Source organism: Gopherus evgoodei, chromosome 14 (assembly GCF_007399415.2).
Source record: "Gopherus evgoodei ecotype Sinaloan lineage chromosome 14, rGopEvg1_v1.p, whole genome shotgun sequence".
Classification (NCBI taxonomy): domain Eukaryota; kingdom Metazoa; phylum Chordata; order Testudines; family Testudinidae; genus Gopherus; species Gopherus evgoodei.
Genome location: NC_044335.1, coordinates 1,430,394 through 1,443,003, shown reverse-complemented (window position 1 = coordinate 1,443,003; position 12,610 = coordinate 1,430,394). Strand labels below are relative to the sequence as shown.

The following is a 12,610-nucleotide window of genomic DNA, read 5'->3' as shown; positions in this document are numbered from 1 at the left end:
GTAGCAGCGAGCAGGGCATGGGTTTGGCATCCCGAGTATGGATGCACCCAAACCCCAGGGGTATGTCCTCGAGGCAGTTCGCCTCATGCCGCCACTCGCCACGGCCCCATTACTCGGGCTACACACCAGTTCTGAGCTCAGTAGCTGAATGAGAGCTGGCAATTCCTCCTAAGCCCCAAGGGTAGACATAGCCTGTGCATCTGTGTGCTGCCGACCCAGGCACCAGCCCACCCTACAGGGACAGTTACCCTTGCTTGGAGGTTGAGCAGAACATGGCAGGGCTCTCCTGAGCTGCTCCATATGTGAATGGAGCTGCCACCCTCTCTGGAGGAGCCCCATCCCACATGGCACAGGCAATAGCTCCCCACAAACAGCTTTGGGCTCTCTGCCTTCCCAAGGTCTTTCTCAACAGCCCGGCCCTGCCCAGAGGGAAGGGACAGGCCCTTGGGGCTATGACACAAGTTCTGTTGTGAAATGGCGTGAGGAGGAAGTTAGTTCCCTGTTGTTCAACTGTGAGCCAGCCCCTCCCTCTCCCACCCAGCCCCACCTGTACCAGGGTTTAAATCCCAGCCCGGCTCAGCTCTGGGCACTGGACCCGGCTCCCAGCAGCACCATGAAGTCAGGGGCCATCTTCCTCTTCCTGGGACTCCTGGCCCTCTGGGCCCAGCTGCCGCCTGCATCTGCTCAAGGTAGGTAGAGAAAGCAGCTCAGGTCAGCAGAGAGGAGCCGCCTGCCAATCCAGCCCAGGGCAGAGTGGCAGCTTCCCCTCCTGCCCTGTGCTGTTCGTAGGTACGACAGGAGCCTCCCCCGGGGAAGCAGCTGGTACTCCTGGCCTCGGCCCTGCTAGCGCAGCCGGGAGGAGAGGGGCTTAGGGCTGGGCTCAGTTGCTGTTGGGCTCTGTGACTCTCCCTGAAAGCCAGCGGGTTCCCCACCCCTTCGGTGGTACCAGGTGAGTTCTGCTGGCTGCATGCAGCATGTGGGTGATTGGCACAGAGAACCCAGCAGTTCTCCCCACCTGTTCCAGGCTCAGCAGCAGGCTGGGACCCTCTCCCAGGGTGAAGGGACGAGCAGGGAGCAGAGTCTGCATAGCGGACGGAAGGTCTGGGTACCAGGTCTCTAAATGCGGTGCAGGAAGCCAGTGGGCAGGGGCCTGTCCTAGGCAGAAGCTGTGCAGGGAGGAGGGGACAGAGGCAGAGCAGATTTAGGACAATACTGTTGACTGCCATGTGCCTGTTCTGCATTGCAGTGCGACCTGGAGCCTGCCCCAGACCCCAAGGCCCGGGGACCTGTGTGGAGAGATGCCAGGGGGACAATTCTTGTCCTCCAGGACAAAAGTGCTGCAGTAATGGGTGTGGCCACGTCTGCATGAGACCAGTACCCCGACCACGAGGTGAGGTCAGACCCAGGTTCATGTCAGACTCTGCCCTGGACTCGGACGCTCCTGGCACCTTGAGGGGATGTGTCCCTAACCAAGCAGGGAGGAGGGGTCGAGGTCACTCAGTGAAGGGGCAGGACCCCAGCCCCATTAACCAGCCCTGGATGATCCCACTGCCCCCAGGCTCAGAGTCTCTACTCAGACTGGATGTGGTGGTTTCTTTCTTCTCCGCTGTGGTGAGCTCCCAGCTCACGAGGCTGGGGCCAGGCCGCTGGGTGTTTCTTCATTCGTACCCGGCCCATTTCCCTCCCACTCACAGCCTGGCTCACACCCACCCTGCGTTCTCTGGTGGAGCTGGTAGGGTTGAGCTGGTGTCTCCAGGTAATAGATAAGGGGTGTGACTACCAGGAGATTGTTCTGTGCTGCAGGGAGACCCGGTGTTTGTCCAAAGCCAAGTGGCTTCCCCTCCTTCCCTGCTCTGTTCGTAGGTACAACGGGAGACTCCCCTGGGGAAGCAGCTGGTACTCCTGGCCTCGCCCCTGCTAGTGCAGCTAGGAGGAGAGGGGCTCAGGGCCAGGCTCAGTTGCCATTGGGCTCTGTGACTCTCTGTAATGATGCTGGTTCTGGCGGGACCCAACTGAGAGTGCCAGTTCAGGACAAATTACTTAAACAGGGCAGTTACTGCCCAAGACTGGCGTTTTTCCACCTCTAAGGCAAACCAAACCAGCCAGACAAAGAGGACTTGGGTCTCACCCCACTGGCTAACCACAAGTCACAAGCAATTCCCTTAGACACTCCAGTTTCCCAGTATCGCCACCAGTGCCACTCGTCCTGGCGATGAATGGTTATGAAAACCAACACCCCAATAAAAGAAAACAGTTCTCTCGATCCCAAAGAATCAAGCCCCAGACCCAGGTCAATATGCACATCAGATCTTACCCACAAATCACGCTGTTGCCAATCCTTTAGAATCTAAAATCTAAAGGTTTATTCACAAAAGGAAGAAGATAGCGATGAGAGCTAGAATTGGTTAAATGGAATCAATTACATACAGTGATGGCAAAGTTCTTGGTTCAGGCTTGTAGCAGTGATAGAATAAACTGCAGGTTTAAATCAAGTCTCTGGAACATCCCCTGCTGGGATGGGTCATTCAGTCCTTTGTTCGGAGCTTCAGTTTGTAGCAAAGTCCCTCCAGAGGTAAGAACCAGGACTGAAGACAAGATAGAGATGAGGCATCAGCCTTATATAGGCTTTTTCCAGATGAAAGAACCTCTTTGTTCTTACTGTGGAAAATTACAGCAAAATGGAGTCTGCAGTCACATGGGCAAGTCCATGCATACTTTGCTGAGTTACAAGGCGTATCTGCCTCCTCTCAACGGGTCAATTGTGTAGCTGATGGTCCTTAATGGGCCATCAAGCAGGCTGGGCAGAGCTAACACCAACTTGTCTGGGATGTCTCCCAGAAACACAGCACAAATTTGAAATACAGACACTATAGATCCAATACTCATAACTTCAATTAAAAAATTACACAGACAGACAGAGAGCATAATCATAACCAGCAACCCTCAACCTGGCCTTAGACACCTTATATGATCCTCTTTACATAAGATTTGGTGCCACTACAGGACCTTGGTTGCAACCATGTTCCATATGTCCCAGATTATATCAATAACGTTACACTCTCCCTGAAAGCCAGCAGGTTCCCCACCCCTTCGGTGGTACCAGGTGAGTTCTGCTGGCTGCATGCAGCATGTGGGTGATTGGCACAGAGAACCCAGCAGTTCTCCCCACCTGTTCCAGGCTCAGCAGCAGGCTGGGACCCTCTCCCAGGGTTAAGGGACGAGCAGGGGAGCAGAGTCTTCATAGCGGACAGAAGGTCTGGGTACCAGGTCTCTAAATGCGGTGCAGGAAGCCAGTGGGCAGGGGCCTGTCCTAGGCAGAAGCTGTGCAGGGAGGAGGGGACAGAGGCAGAGCAGATTTAGGACAATACTGTTGACTGCCATGTGCCTGTTCTGCATTGCAGCGCGACCTGGAGCCTGCCCCAGACCCCAAGGCCCGGGGATCTGTGTGGAGAGATGCCAGGGGGACAATTCTTGTCCTCCAGGACAAAAGTGCTGCAGTAATGGGTGTGGCCACGTCTGCATGAGACCAGTACCCCGACCACGAGGTGAGGTCAGACCCAGGTTCATGTCAGACTCTGCCCTGGACTCGGACGCTCCTGGCACCTTGAGGGGATGTGTCCCTAACCAAGCAGGGAGGAGGGGTCGAGGTCACTCAGCGAAGGGGCAGGACCCCAGCCCCATTAACCAGCCCTGGATGATCCCACTGCCTCCAGGCTCAGAGTCTCTACTCAGACTGGATGTGGTGGTTTCTTTCCTCTCCCCTGTGGTGAGCTCCCAGCTCATGGTGCTGGGGCCAGGCCGCTGGGTGTTTCTTCATTCGTACCCGGCCCTTTTCCCTCCCACTCACAGCCTGGCTCACACCCACCCTGCGTTCTCTGGTGGAGCTGGTAGGGTTGAGCTGGTGTCTCCAGGTAATAGATAAGGGGTGTGACTGCCAGGAGATTGTTCTGTGCTGCAGGGAGACCCGGTGTTTGTCCAAAGCCAAGTGGCTTCCCCTCCTTCCCTGCTCTGTTCGTAGGTACAACGGGAGACTCCCCTGGGGAAGCAGCTGGTACTCCTGGCCTCGGCCCTGCTAGTGCAGCTGGGAGGAGAGGGGCTCAGGGCCAGGCTCAGTTGCCATTGGGCTCTGTGACTCTCTTTAATGATGCTGGTTCTGGCGGGACCCAACTGAGAGTGCCAGTTCAGGACAAATTACTTAAACAGGGCAGTTACTGCCCAAGACTGGCGTTTTTCCACCTCTAAGGCAAACTAAACCAGCCAGACAAAGAGGACTTGGGTCTCACCCCACTGGCTAACCACAAGTCACAAGCAATTCCCTTAGACACTCCAGTTTCCCAGTATCGCCACCAGTGCCACTCGTCCTGGCGATGAATGGTTATGAAAACCAACACCCCAATAAAAGAAAACAGTTCTCTCGATCCCAAAGAATCAAGCCCCAGACCCAGGTCAATATGCACATCAGATCTTACCCACAAATCACGCTGTTGCCAATCCTTTAGAATCTAAAATCTAAAGGTTTATTCACAAAAGGAAGAAGATAGCGATGAGAGCTAGAATTGGTTAAATGGAATCAATTACATACAGTGATGGCAAAGTTCTTGGTTCAGGCTTGTAGCAGTGATAGAATAAACTGCAGGTTTAAATCAAGTCTCTGGAACATCCCCTGCTGGGATGGGTCATTCAGTCCTTTGTTCGGAGCTTCAGTTTGTAGCAAAGTCCCTCCAGAGGTAAGAACCAGGACTGAAGACAAGATAGAGATGAGGCATCAGCCTTATATAGGCTTTTTCCAGATGAAAGAACCTCTTTGTTCTTACTGTGGAAAATTACAGCAAAATGGAGTCTGCAGTCACATGGGCAAGTCCATGCACACTTTGCTGAGTCACAAGGCGTATCTGCCTCCTCTCAACGGGTCAATTGTGTAGCTGATGGTCCTTAATGGGCCATCAAGCAGGCTGGGCAGAGCTAACACCAACTTGTCTGGGATGTCTCCCAGAAACACAGCACAAATTTGAAATACAGACACTATAGATCCAATACTCATAACTTCAATTAAAAAATTACACAGACAGACAGAGAGCATAATCATAACCAGCAACCCTCAACCTGGCCTTAGACACCTTATATGACCCTCTTTACATAAGATTTGGTGCCACTACAGGACCTTGGTTGCAACCATGTTCTATATGTCCCAGATTATATCAATAACGTTACACTCTCCCTGAAAGCCAGCAGGTTCCCCACCCCTTCGGTGGTACCAGGTGAGTTCTGCTGGCTGCATGCAGCATGTGGGTGATTGGCACAGAGAACCCAGCAGTTCTCCCCACCTGTTCCAGGCTCAGCAGCAGGCTGGGGCCCTCGCTCAGGGTGAAGGGACGAGCAGGGGAGCAGAGTCTTCATAGCGGGGGGAAGCTCTGGGTACCAGGTCTCTAAATGCGGTGCGGGAAGCCAGTGGGCAGGGGCCTGTCCTAGGCAGAAGCTGTGCAGGGAGGCGGGGACAGAGGCAGGGCAGCTTTAGGACGATACTGCTTGACTGTCATGTGCCTGTTCTGCGTTGCAGTGCGACCTGGAGCCTGCCCCAGACCCCAAGGCCTGGGGACCTGTGTGGAGAGATGCCGGGGGGACAATTCTTGTCCTCCAGGACAAAAGTGCTGCAGTAATGGGTGTGGCCACGTCTGCATGAGACCAGTAACCCGACCATGAGGTGAGGTCAGACCCAGGTTCATGTCATACTCTGCCCTGGACTCGGACGCTCCTGGCACCTTGAGGGGATGTGTCCCTAACCAAGCAGGGAGGAGGGGTTGGGGTCACTCAGCGAAGGGGCAGGATCCCAGCCCCATTAACCAGCCCTGGATGATCCCACTGCCCCCGGGCTCAGAGTCTCTACTCAGACTGGATGTGGTGGTTTCAATTCCCTCCTGTATGGTGAGCTCCCAGCTCACGAGGCCGGGGCCAGGCCACAGGGTGCCTCTTGTCATGAAGTGTGGGGGAGTCAAAGCCCTGCAGCCCCGGCCTCCTGCGATTCACCGTCACTCTCAGCCAGCCAGTAAAACAGAAGGTTTATTTAGATGACAGGAACACAGTCCAAGACAGACCTTGCAGGTACAGACAACAGGGCCCCCTTTAGTTAGGTCCATCTGGGGGGCCAGGGAGGTCAGAGCCCCGTTGGGAGGCCCGAGCCCCATCTGGGCTCCCCTCCATTCTCCCAGCCAGCTCCAAACTGAAACTCTCCCCAGCCTCTCACTCCACTCCCCCAAGCTCCTCCCCTACCCTTTCTCCAGTGTCCTGGGCAGAGGTGTCACCTGGCCTCCAACCCCTCCTTGGGTTCTCATGTTACGTGCTCAGGTACCTGTCACGGAGTCACCGGGCGATGCTCTGGAACTGCTCCCCACCAAGCCAGTCAGGACTTTGGGGAGCCTCCTCTCTCTTGGAGCAGACTTGTTCATGGCAAGAAGCTCACACGTCTTCACCTCCTGGGTCTCTCCTTGGAGCATTCAGCATCCTCTGCCCCTCCGTGCGCTTCCCACAGCGAGCCCGCCCCAGCGGGGTCCTGGGGAAGCCACCGGGTCCTGCACCCCCACTTTGCAGTCAGACGTGACTCTCAGCCAGCCAGTAACACAGAGGTTTATTCGATGACAGGAACAGGTTTAAAACAGAGCTTGTAGATATAGCGAACCGGACCCCTCGGCCGGGTCCATTCTGGGGGGCAGTGAGCCAGACCCCCCAGGTCTGCACTTCACTCCTCGACCCCAGCCAACTCCAGACTAACCACCCCTTCCAGCCCCTCCTTTCTGCTTAGCTCCTTTCCCGGGCCAGGAGGTTACCTGATCCCTTTGTCTCCAACACCTTCAGCTGGCACCTTTGCAGAGGAGGGGCCCTGGCCATCAGTTGCTAGGAGACAGAGGGTCAGGCATTTAGGTGCACTGGCCCTTTGCTCTGCCAGATACTTAAGAACTGCCATGGGGACACTGAGGCACCAACACAGTATTTAGAACATTCCTAGTTCGTCACAGTACCCTCTCTCAAGGAAAGTCTCCCATCCCCAATGCAGACAGTCCCAGCAAAACTGCCCTGCAACTTGCCAGGCCAACACCCCCCACTCAGTGTTCAAAGACCACATTAAGAACATTCCCAGTTTGTCACACCCTTCATTCCTAGCCCGGCCCATTTCCCTCCCGCTCACAGCCTGGCTCACCCCCACCCTGCGTTCTCAGGTGGAGCTGGTAGGGTTGAGCTGGTGTTTCCAGGTAATAGATAAGGGGTGTGACTGCCAGAAGATTGTTCTGTGCTGCAGGGAGACCCGGTGTTTGTCCAAAGCCAAGTGGCTTCGGCAGTTGTGTGGTAGCATGCTGTTCTGATGCGCAGTGCTGCAGGAGACAGAAGTGCTGCAGCAACGGGTATGGCTACGTCTGTACAAGAGGAATTTGAGATAAGATTAGGGGAATCGCTGTGCTCAGAGCCTTCCCCAGGCTCAGACACTGGGGATGTGCCAATCACAGGACCCCCAAGTCCACTCCAGAGCTAATGGACAGTGGGAGGAGTCAGGCTCATTCGGTGAGAAACCAGGACCTGCCAATTTGCTCAGGGCTCGGTTTCTTAGCCGAAGCCAGAAGTGGATTCCTCCTTCCTGGCTGGGCCCATCAGTGGGCAGTTACAGGCTGTAGCGTGGATGGGGGTGTTCCTAGTGAGACCAGCTGGGCTCTGCTTGCACCAGCTGTGGGTTCCCCAAGCCGGCAGGTGCTCGCTGAGGCTGGCGCTCTCTCGTGGTGAGCCTGGAATTCAGAGCGTCTCTAATGAGCAGCAGCAGCGCAGTGCAGAGATGAGAAGCAGCTGCCGGGCACAGTGAGCCTGTCACTCAGTGACAAGCATGAAAGGGGGGCACGTTAGGAGTTTTCCAAGGGGTGGTTAGATTTTAAAGCTGAAATCTAACAAACTAGGCTTGCCAATAGGATCAGTGTGATGGGCAGAATTTGCACAGGATCTAGTAGGAGTGAATCCAGGGAGCGTTTCCTTACTAGCTTAAATTCAACGTTTAACTTGAGCAGGATTTCTCACACCAGGCCATTGGGTTATTCTGAACCACCCCACAATCTCTTACTCCCCCAGAATGGCAGCCATTCGCCATCGACAGCTCACCAACCACGTGTGGGCACAAAGTTCTGGGCCTGTGCCCAACACAAATACAGTGGTGCAAGCAATTGTCACAGCCTAGGCCTGAGGCTCAACAGGTGCACCAAAGAGAAATGCAAATCACTACGATTTCTTATGGAATTGACACTTGGCTGCCAGTTCGTTAGGATCGAACACACGTGTCACCCAGCCAGTGTTTCTCCAAGGACCAAGGATGCACTTGTCTTTAAGGCACTTTTAAGAGTGTGGCCCCTGCTAATGGAATGAATGGGTCCAAAAGGGGCAAGTTTAGAATATCAAAAGCTGTAGTTCAAATTGCCACGGCCAGTTTTCTTGGTGCGCGTGCAGACAGCGTTAGTCAACATCCACCAGGGCTTACTGGAGGTCTCACTTGGGAGCACAGGCTTAGGGCTTGTGTGCATGAGAAATGCTCCAGTCGCACACGCTGCCTCCACCAAGGGGAGGGGTCTCCCGTGGCCCCGAGAGGCCGGAGCTTGGTTGCCAGAGGGATTCTCCCACTGACCTGGCGCTGTCTGCATCAGGGTCAGGCCACTTAGCTACGCTGCTCAGGGTGTGGGGTTTTCACCCGGAGGAGCTGGCCTGACTTTTGAGTGTAGCCCAGGCTTTGGCAAGAAACCCCAGTTCTGATGTTACAGAATATAAGGGAAACACAATCTCAGTCTCACTTCTTACTCTCTTAACCTGGGCTGGGAGAAAAGTCCTTCCCACGCAGCTGCTCCAGGCAGCTGCTGGGCCCACTAGGGTTTCTCCAGCTACATCCCCAGCCCAGCAGTGACCTCAGCTTAACACACCCTGAGTCCAGGGCTTGTTGGGGGAGGGGAAGCCAGGCCCGCTCTGATGGCCAGTGCCCACTTGCCATCTGGGTGATCAAATCTCAGCTCTCGCCAATTCTCTGCTGCTTCCTGCCGTACCCGCTAGATGGCTTTGGTGTAGAACAGATTGCTTCAATCCCTTTCTCAGCAGAGGCTTCTGAGGTTTGCTTCATTTCAGGGGCTGTAGCTCAGAATTAGCCCATGTTATTCACTGAAATTTCCCCCTTTTTAAGCAATTTCCTTTAATAATTCAAAGTTGTACCCTGGTTCGGTGATTAGATTGTTCAGGTTCCTTCGCGAGCTATCCAATGCCTCTGGCTTCTAGAGTGCAGCCAGCCTCTGCCATGAAAACAAGCAAAATCCATTAGCCTCTTCTAAATATGGCGGATGCTCTCCAGATGCTGTCTGAGTGCAGATTCACGTTTCACAATTCAGGGTTTACAATAGAACAAGAGACAATCTACAGAGAGAGTTTGATTCAAAGGGCAGACAAGTGTGCAGTGTCTGAGACAAAACAGCCTAGCCTGTTAGATGTGCTTTAGAAGGAAAACAATTGTGTCATGTAAAAGCTGGGGAGAAAACCTGTGGTTTGGGTTTCTGGGGCACCCAGGCAGCGAAACCCCAGGGGATGCCACTGAACACAGACTGTGTCAGTCTCCTAACTCAGACTTGCTGGATGGTCGGATGCAGCAGCAATGGGCGTGAAACGAAGCAGAACACAACGTGGGGGCTGGGTCCATTCTATGGAACTCGGGTCTAACTCATGTCCCCTGCTTCTCTCCAGGGCTTGCATTCCCTCCCGAGGCCTGGACCCCTCTGCGCGCCATGGCATCACAACCTGCCTAGTGTCGGAGCCGGGCTGAGGAGTCCTTCCACTACGGATCTGCTACAAGGGCTGGGGAGGATGCTACATTCCCCAGTCGCTCTTCTCTTCTGGTAGCTAACCCTCCCAAGCACCCCCTGCCCTCTATTAACTGCTTCAAGGGGTGCCCTGCTGAGGGACTGCTTTGTGTCCTGAATTTGGGGGCCCTGGCCAAGGACACAGGGGCTGTTGCTGCAGCCTTGGGGTGTGTTCCTCTCTGGCCAGCTCAGCTCAGGCTGCTGTGTTTTGCAGAGAACCTTTTCTTTTTAATAAACGTGTGATGCATTAACCCACCTCTGCTTTATCACCCCCGGCTCGCAGCCTCGGCGGTGCCCCGCACACCTCTCGCAGATCCCAGGACCCCCGGCCATGAGACCCCCAGGCTGAGCCAGGCCAGGCCTGTGCTGACACTCCTGTTTGGATCCACAGCTCTCAAAGGGAGAAAATTCACTCAGCGAGAAATGTGCTCCAGGGCTGCCCCCGATCTGAGACCAGCCCCAGGGCCCCCAGAGCTAATCCAGGGCTCAATCCGACTCCAGCCCTTTGTAGAACAAGGGTGTCTCTCACCCTCCTGCTCTGTTCTAGGGCTCCAGCATGCCCCCATGCAGCAACTCGATCTCAGTTTCCCCCACGGCCCTTTGGCCTATCCAGCCTTGGAGTCCCTGGACCTCTGTCCAGGCCACTTCACAGGGGTCAGTCCCGTCCAGGGCCACAGCATTATTTACCCAAGTCCAGCAGAGATGCCGAAACAACCAACCCCTTGGCTGGTCACCATCTGATTGCAGGAGGCCTCCACTGTTGCAGACCACCCGGCTGTTGAGCCTCAGTTGGCCCCACAGCTCTGGGGCTGGCACGCTTCTCCCCTTGCCCAAGGGCTCAGGCAGGCTCCAGCTCCCCAGACTCCCTGTCTCCAGGCAGGCTTCCAGCTCACCCTGCTCTATGCGTCTTCCTCCTCCCACCCATGGACTTCCTCCAACTTTAAATGCTGCACCCAGACCTAACCGCCAACTGGTACACCCAGGGAGCAGCACCTGAGCTCTTCCAGAGCAAGACAGAGTTATGCACCCCCTTATGGGCAAGCAGCACCAGGAGATCTGGGTGCCCATACAAAGAGAACCCCCTGCAAGCAGCTGGCAGTTAAGTGAACCACACATTACGTTCTAAAGACCAATCCATTCCATGCCAACGTGCTCACTTCTCCAGCCGGGCACGACAGGACTGCGGTTGCTGTGTCTACCCACTCTGCCACCGTGCAGCCTGCAGCGTGCCGCCTCCCGGGGCCCCAGAATGGCAGTCAAGGCTGGCTGGGATACTGACGGGATCGCACACATGTGGACTGGCAGCTGACACTAAGTGCTGCGTGGGGAGCTGCAAGCCCCAGTGAGGAGAGCAGGAGAGAAGCAGGAAACGTGGGTGGGACCTGGACAAATGCAGCTAATGCATCCAGGGAAAATAACGCCAATGGCAAATCTGTAACGGGGGGGAGCATGGAGGGCAAACCGAGCCTGCAGCACTGGGCTGGCGAGTGCATGGTGCTGGGGTATCAGTCTCAGGGCACTTGCCCAGAGGGTTCCCTTCGGGGATGGGTCCAGGCTCATTTGTTGGTGTCCTGCATTGACCAGTTGGACTCCCCCTCCCCCAGCCAGAGACACCCCAGCCAGCAGCCTCCTGCATGCTCTCTGCCTCGGGACACAGCCTCACCTGAGAGGCAATATGGGCCTTCTGCAAATGCTCAGCAGCCACAAACATTGCCACAGCCGTCCCAACACCAGGCCAGAGGCTGCCAGGAGCCCCCCACTGGCAGAGAAGCACCTTCCCTCTCATTTGGTGCGTGAGGCTGCTAAATAGGGCTCGGCGCTTGGTCTGAAGAACCAGCCCAGACACAGCAGGTCCCAGTGCCCTGGCAATGCCAGAAGGGGTGAGCAAGCCCAGCCGTGGGGTCAAATCCCCCGGGCCCCAGAAGCCCTATCAGCCTGCAGGAGACATCCCCTCACCTGACTGACAGCCTCAGAGCCCAGCAAGAGTCAGAGTGGCCCGTCCCGAGCCACGGGAGCCATGTGCTAAGCTGGGTGCAGGGGACAGCTCTTGCCAGCTGTGGCTCCGGTGCAGGGAAGGGTTATAAAGATGTTTGCGTCTCGCTACCACTCAGCTGGCTTGGAGGGGACTGGGCCCGGAGCCAATTTAACAGGCTTGTCTTGCCTGTGGAGCAGGGGGCTGGGCGACCTGGAACGCCTGGATCCTACTCCCCACTCTGCTCTGCTCTGCCCTGCCTCACACAGAGGCCTTGGGCAAGACCCTTCCCCTCTGAGAGCCAAGAGAACATTTCATGCCAGGGTGACTGCCCTGTGCAGTGGCTCCGCATCTCCTCATTAATGCTCATAAGGAGCTTTGGACATGAAAAAAGTTAATTACTAACGAGGCCTGTGCTCGATCATCCATTGCTATCTGAGTGCGGGGGTGGCTGGGCTCAGTATGGAGCCACTCTCACAGGCTGTACTGTGCCTGGAACACGAGGAGTCACTGCCCTGGCATAGCACTGGGCTGCTCCTGAGCCTGTAGCCAGCCCTGCCTCTCGGTGCCAGCATCCACCCTTCATGCTGCCCCACCCCAGCACAGCCATCTCCTCTCTGAGTGCTGCCAAGCCAGCCCTGCCAGAGATGACTCACCCATAAAAACATCAGAGCGGCCAGACTGGGTCAGACCAAGGGTCCGTCTAGCCCAGTGTCCTGTCTGCCGTCAGTGGCCAATGTCAGGTGCCCCAAAGGGAATGAACAGAACAGGGAATCAC

General features: G+C 55.7%; 1 protein-coding gene across 1 annotated transcript; it reads left to right on the top strand.

Annotated features, from left to right (window-relative positions):
• Positions 1-514: 514 nt before the first annotated feature.
• LOC115634887 (WAP four-disulfide core domain protein 3-like) lies at positions 515-10,111 on the top strand. The gene is made up of 5 exons (XM_030532870.1): positions 515-689; positions 1,247-1,390; positions 3,402-3,545; positions 5,558-5,701; positions 9,745-10,111. The coding sequence occupies exons 1-4, from the start codon at positions 614-616 to the stop codon at positions 5,698-5,700; spliced, it is 507 nt and encodes a 168-aa protein (XP_030388730.1). The 5' UTR covers positions 515-613; the 3' UTR covers position 5,701; positions 9,745-10,111.
• The last annotated feature ends 2,499 nt before the right edge of the window (positions 10,112-12,610 follow it).